General features: G+C 34.3%; 1 protein-coding gene across 1 annotated transcript; it reads right to left on the reverse strand.

Annotated features, from left to right (window-relative positions):
- Nucleotides 1–1,322: 1,322 nt before the first annotated feature.
- On the reverse strand, nucleotides 1,323–4,000 carry LOC114169504 (protein SHI RELATED SEQUENCE 1). The gene is made up of 2 exons (XM_028054681.1): nucleotides 2,651–4,000; nucleotides 1,323–2,000 (listed from the first exon to the last, which is right to left on the reverse strand). Exons 1-2 carry the CDS (start codon nucleotides 3,255–3,257, stop codon nucleotides 1,651–1,653), a joined length of 957 nt encoding a protein of 318 aa, XP_027910482.1. The 5' UTR covers nucleotides 3,258–4,000; the 3' UTR covers nucleotides 1,323–1,650.
- Nucleotides 4,001–7,102: the final 3,102 nt, after the last annotated feature.

The raw sequence follows: 7,102 nt of genomic DNA on the forward strand, positions 1-7,102 counted from the left end.
AAACTAATTATATTTTCATGTCTCCTATCTTACAGATAGAACTTTATAGTAAGATGCTAATATTTGAAAATCTATGAAAAACTCCATTTTCAATGGTGAAAATGGGCAGCTGAATACTGCAGACGTAAAGAGTGTTGACATAGAGAAAATAAGATGAATTGCAACACCAGATCATTGCTTCATGTATGTTTCGAGGTGGGAAATGAAGCCTACGCACAAGTAAAAAATCATGCAATATTGAAGGTGAAATATTTTCATCAAATAGATGTAAAAAATTCTCCTGAAAAAGTATTAATCATTAGAATAAAATGTTGCTTCAATGAGTGTCCATGTATAACTATGTTGTTTAAAAATATTAAATAAAATGCACAGTAAAGAAATAGGGATGTTAGTATTTACTTGGTGTGGAAAAAATGTTGTATAAAAACATGAAATAAAATACAGAATAAATATATGGAATTTAGTATTTTCTCTATCAATCATTCTTTCTGTCATATCTGTCCTATGTCAACCATTAAAATAAAAATGATGTTAAATAAGATTAAACAATATATAAAATAAGAATAGCTTGCGTTACTGAAAACATGAGAAAAAGTTGAGTATCTATAATAGGGTAGTTATTATCTACGGGTTATTTTGTTGTAATAAGTAATTATAAGACATTAGCAGACATCTCATGGAGAACTGAATTACATGACACTGATCAGAGAGTACAGGGGTTGCCAGTAATGAGATGGAGAGAGTATGTAGCATCACAAGTTTTCCAACTATGCTGACATCTTAACCTTTCCCTTTGTTTTACATATTTTAGCGTTTTTGGATCAAGCAACAATTTGTTTTATACCATAAGCTATACTCATTAGACATAAAATGGAGTGTTAGCCTATATACGTATAGTTGCTGCATGTGCATTAAATATGAGCATATTGATTAGCAATATTTCCTCTTCTGTAATCAACGTCACATCTGTGCAAATTTAGATTGAGTAAGATGTTAGAATTACAGCATCGCATGGGAAAGAGGGGGAGAAATCTTTCACCTTTCAATGCTCATGCATGGTTGGAACGCCCATACCGAAAAATGGAAAATTAATTTTTATAAAAATAAAAATAAAAGAAATAACCATTGAGAATTAGTCCAAATGAAGATCAAAATTGTGTTTCCATTTCAGTTTCAAACTGGCAAGCATACGGATAAACAGGGAAAAGACAGCTTCGTAGTTGAAGACAAACCAGACAGCGTGATATAATTCAACAAACGAAGGCAAGAATCAACCCCTACAACCATCATGAAAAAAAACACGAAGAAGACGCGGAAGAACCTAATATTAGAACCCAAATCAAATATCATTAGCTTACTAATTGTATATCCTTAATTACCAAGAATGATACATTTTCAGACTAATTAAGCATTGATAATTTGAATTTGCATAACAAAGAAAACGCGACAGGTCTACATTTTCCTTTTTTTTCTCTTTCTTCTTTTTTTTTTTCATTGTCGCCTACTCGAATGAGCATCAATTTCAGACTACAAGATGATGATAAATAGTTAAAAAAAAACGCCGAAATTGCGCAGTGAAGATGCAGTAAATTAAAACATAAAAACAACATAAAAATTCTGTTTGTTTGCTTTGTTTTGGCTTTTGTTTGTTCAAGATCGTGGGTGAGGGAAGAATTGCGTACCACTACCAGGCATGAAGGTGTTAAGAGGAGCTGGATACAAGGAAGAAGAAGGATCAAGGAGTGGCTCTGAGACAACGGCACCAGTAGTGAGGTTCAAACCTCCAACACCAGTGGAGGAGCTTTCCCCAGCAGCACCCATGTAGTTACTGTTACCTTCTGGACCATAGTCGTATAAAATCCCTTTGAACACATGTCCTCCTATGTTGACAGCCGTTGAGTATGCATACTCCTCCTCCGCCTCATCCATCGAGCTCACACGTACGCACCTGAACTCCGCAGAAGATCTCACCACCGCCGGGAAATTGACCTCCTCTAACCCTTTTTGATAGGGTAAAATGTGTAGAGAGAGAGAAAGTGAAAACAAAAGAAAACAAGACGTAGTTAGAAGTAGATGGATTATGTTTGTTGTGAGAGTTAAGAAAGGAAATAGAATCTAAGTAAAGATACTGAGACAAATACATATGATAGAAAGAGCGATGCTGAAAATGAATGTGTAGTGTTGTGTTGGTATGCGCCAGTGAGTGTTAGCAAAGAAAGAAGGAGTACAGTCAGAGAAAGAGAGTAAGAGAGAGAGTGAGAACAGGTTCTTCTTCACTGTCAATCTAATCGTCAGGTCAGGGCTACTAAAATAACAGTGTTTCGGTAAAGAAAAAGGCGAGAAAAAGAGAAATTTTGCTTCACACACGCAACCGATACCGTCCTTGTTTGGATGTATGCTTCCAAAACTTTCTCAGTCGCTCCATATATCTTTTCAGAGAATTTTCCTGGACGGGTGTCTCCATTATTCTTTTCTTTCGTAACACATACACGTTTCCTTTCTTTGCTTTCCTTTTCTTTACTCTCTCAGGAGTCAATCACCCAAACTGTGAGGTGCTTGTGGTAGCGCATGTAGCAGTGTGACAAGACGAGACCAAAGTAAAAGATGATGACGAACATGTATTTATTCAATAAGTAGTTAGTGTATATACCTGCTGAAGAGGAGGGATTGGAAGGCAAGCGAGTGCAAGCAAGCGGAGAAGAGGAGGTGGGGTTATTATGATCTCTTTCTCTCTGCCTCCTGGGAAGCTCTCCAGAAGTTTCCATGTTTTGTTGTTGCAACGAAGAGAGTTGTTGCTGTCGCTCACGGCGGCGTGAAGCGGGGACCCATGTGCTCTTGACATGGGTTTGACAATCGAAACCCCGGCTCTTGCAGCATGTCCTGCACCGCATGTGAGGGCAATCCTTCTTAGCTTGGTTCCCACAGTCCTGACAGCTAATCCCACCGCTTCCACTCCCGCTTCCTCCCACCATGAAGCTGGATCTCGACGATGACTGATCGTCCGATATGGGTCTGCTGGGTCCGACACCCAAGGCGGAGTATAGATCTTGGTGAAAGAGAGGTCGTGGTTGTGGAGGACCCTGACCCATAAAGTGTTGTTGTTGCTGTTGGTTCCATAGCTCGAACCCACCTCCTCGGTGATAAGAAGAAACATCGTCATTCTTGTTGTTATACCAGTATAGGGTATCAGGAGGGGGAGGAATCTCCTCTTCGTTGTTGTTGTTCCCTCTACCTCCTAGTGAGAATAAACCCGCCATTCTTCTGCCTCCTCTACTGCTTCTGTCCTTCGAAAATCCATATCAAGAACAGTACCTCGATCTCCAACCAAACAACCCGCTCTACACACAACTATAAATATAAATAATTAATAATAATTAATTACTAAAATACTCCAATCCGCGACAATGAGTTCTGCTTCAATTAATTGTGTTCTCAACTTGGGAGAGAGGTGAGAGAGAGAACTAACTACACAACCACTAGGATCTTTTGTTTTTTTTTTTGATTTTTTTTTTGTTCAGTTGAAAATTTTAGGTTTTTGTATGCTTGTGGTGTGTTTCTCTCTCTTGATTTTTCTGGGTATGGGTTAAGTCATAGAAGTAGTAGCAATAGGTGTTGTGGGGTGGGTGGTTAAAGAGAGAATTGATTTGAAGGGTTGTTGGTGGAGGACAGAGGAGGAACAGTGTCGGGGGCAGCGTTAATCGCGCCCTCAACTCATTCTCCCTCGGCGAGTGCCAAGGTGCATTAATAAATTAGAGCGATGCCACAATCACAAAAGCGCGATTTACAGCACTGCAAACGCCGCCATGCCTTCTCTGCTGTGCTGTTCTGTGTGCTGCACCTCTAATTTAAGTTTCCAATCCCATTCTCCTTTATTTGTTTTTTCTCTCTCTCTGATTCTTGGCCAGAGTTTATGAGACCTTTTTTTTTTGTTCTGACCACTTCTCCTTTTGTGTCTGTGGCCTGTGGTGTGGTTAAGTTAGCAACTGAGCACTATCACAAAAAAAACCCACTCCACAGTAAGTAAGTTAGCAGTCCTCTCATTCTTTTTTATCAAAAACAAAATTTCAAATTCTAATTCTAATGGAATGGATGTCATTCACCTAATCTCCACGGCTCGTATTACCTCCCATCCGCATCCTACGTTCCCTATAATTCCACGTGTCACCTCAAAATACCTTTCTGCGCCCTGTCCTTTCCTACCGGAAAACCCGCTCCTTTTTCGTGACATATTGTTCCTTTTATCTTCCTTAATTTCTAGCATTATTATCCTTTTCATTTATATTCAAATTTCCATCCATTTATATAAATTATAACGAGTATTAATTTGAACAGATAATCCTATATGAAAGAGTAGGCATAATTTTTTTGTAAAATATTGTGAGACAATGACATAAGTATAGGTATGTATAGAAGGAGTATTGAATTAAAAGAAACATTGGGGGTTGGAAAAAATTTGTGGCGTTTCCATAAGGGAGGGTTTGGTTTTCCCTATGACAATGAACGAATCGACTTTGGTGTAAATAGTTTATTGAGGTAGAGAGATTTTGGATGGTGAAAAAGAGGTAACTTGATCGGGTTTCCATAAAAATAATCATGTGGCCTCAAACATTATGTGTGGATGAAGGGGAACAGAGCGCCACCACATGGTGATCGTACGTGTATTCTTTTGGTATTAAATATTTGAATTTGAATAATTTGAATAAAGAAAAAAGAAAGAGGTAGCTAGGAGAATGAATGAATGAGGTGAAAGGTGTTGAAGTGAAGGGTGGAGAGATAGTTATAATAATATGGAGTGACTCTTAGGTTTATGTGAGTGTCTCCTTAAACAATGTGCAATTAGAAGAGGTGAAGAAGGAGTTGACTCTGGGAGAGAGCATTGAAGGTGTGTGGGAACGCATGATGAATAGTTTAATGAGTAAAAATGGAGTGGGACAGTGATGATTAATACGGTTAGAGAATTGAGAGAAAGAGAAGGCGCCGACCTGCCATACCAGCGCATGAGCATCACCCTCATGCCACACATACCTAACCGTACTCTTCTTTATTTTATGTTTTATGTATGTGTATGTACACCCTTTCACCATGCATCACTATACTCTCTGCATATCACAACATTAAAAACATTCTTGCATGAGTCTCTACTTTACAAACCATCAACTTAAGTAATGATTTCTGATACAACTGACATTTCAAATTTTATAATATATTTTTTTTAAATTTACTTTTATTATTTTATAGTCTTTATATATTTTTATCTATATATTCTGACATGTAGAGATGATAAATATAATGGATAAAATATAGATCACAAGAAATATATGAAAAATAAAGAAAACTTAAGCGTGGTTTCTTTTATTGAAAATAAATAATTCAAAAGCGTGCCATTTAATCATCTTAGCTAAATAATAAGACTTGACCATAGCCGTAGAGGAGAAAAAAATTGCCATTGTAATAATTTCCTAGTTTAAAATTAATCTACAAAAACAAAGTTAGATATGTGTGTTAATTTACTGTTGATTATATTTTAAATATCTTCAATAATTTTATAGACAAAAATAAAATACATTTATCCAAACAAAATAAATTATAAATACAATTATTTTTCTGATCATTAAAAATATTATAAATTTAGATTATACATGTAAAATTTTCTCGTATCATCTGATTGTTATTAAATTATGTAATTTATAAAAATGTATAATGATATTAAAATTTATAAGAAATTTTATTTACATCTATTTAAAAATCATACAGAAAGCATGTTGAAAGGTTGAGATATACATAAAGATTAGATTTCATAGACATAATCACAATGACCAGGATTCTTAATGTATTAAAAAAAAATTGTATAACTTTTTTATTTATTACAATACACCTATTTATCATTAGTTATCAATGTAAAATAATGAAATGTAATATCGTCCTACTGGGTATAGATTATCATCAAATACTTAATTTAATTTAGAGCATTTAGATATATTGTGGTGGATTGCATGTCATTTTATATTTATTTATCATGTATTACATATAAATTTTTTTTATCTTTAGCAGAATTCTCTCTCACACACTCTCTCTTTCTCTCCCATATACAACTTCTTTACAAAATAAAATCAATTCATACATTTTGGATAACTTAAATGAAATCAACTTACACACCTAATTTCCTATTGCATGTTAATATAGAATTTGACATTTAGTTTGATATTTACATTAGGTGAGATAAAATTTATGAACTCTTTTATTTGAGAGCTTAAAGGTAAGGCATCAATCTAGCCAACATTAATGACCAACTAACAAAGTGTTAGTCAAATGATACATTATTACATAGCATTAGACTAGCTAACACTTATTTTGGATCCATTATTTTTACTAACACTCTTAGCATTAATGCTAAAAATAGTTTAATCTTTTTTCTTGTAGCTTATTTTATGAGATTTATACATGCTCCAATGCTATTTCATACCTTTTTTTTTTGTCTGAAATGATTTTAATTTGTTAATGTATTATAGAAAATATAATATTTCAATATAAATTCATTTTTCAAGACAAGGAAAAAATATTAATGTTTGAATTTGGTTCATACTCTTAATCTTCTAATTCATTTAGTATTGCTTTCATTTTTTTTAATGTATTTTAACTTTAGTTTTCTATTGGAGCCAACACTTTTGTATGTAACTCAACATTATCTACTCCCTATGCATTGAAATATAAATGTTGGTTGTTTTATAATACTCCAACAAACTTATATAATGAGATTATAAATTGAGGATTGCATGACTTGTAAAAAATTATATCTATATTACATATAAACACTGGAGAGAGAGAAAAAAAAAAGTCCTTTGTGCCAGTTTGAAATAATTTAAGAAGATAAATATATGGACCACTCACTATTTTTTGAATTTCATGTGTATAACGTTACTTTGCATGAAAATGAAAGAACATAAACGTTTTGTACCTTAGAGGAGAACTATGAAGTAGTGATGCAGTGACTCAAGTGTTATCAACAGGGATTGTAACCAATATCAGATCTGAAAGGTATAGTTCATATATATTAGTTATGTTTGAACTTATAAAAGTAATGAATTATACATGCATGTGTGTA

The sequence above is a fragment of the Vigna unguiculata genome, chromosome 2 (assembly GCF_004118075.2).
Source record: "Vigna unguiculata cultivar IT97K-499-35 chromosome 2, ASM411807v1, whole genome shotgun sequence".
NCBI classification, from domain to species: Eukaryota; Viridiplantae; Streptophyta; class Magnoliopsida; order Fabales; family Fabaceae; genus Vigna; species Vigna unguiculata.

Excerpts from the sequence above, each read along its gene's own strand:
- LOC114169504 (XM_028054681.1), bottom strand. The coding sequence starts at position 3,257 with ATGGCGGGTTTATTCTCACTAGGAGGTAGAGGGAACAACAACAACGAA. Across the intron at positions 2,001-2,650 it reads CAATCCCTCCTCTTCAGCAG|GGTTAGAGGAGGTCAATTTC; the intron begins GTATATACACTA and ends CCTATCAAAAAG.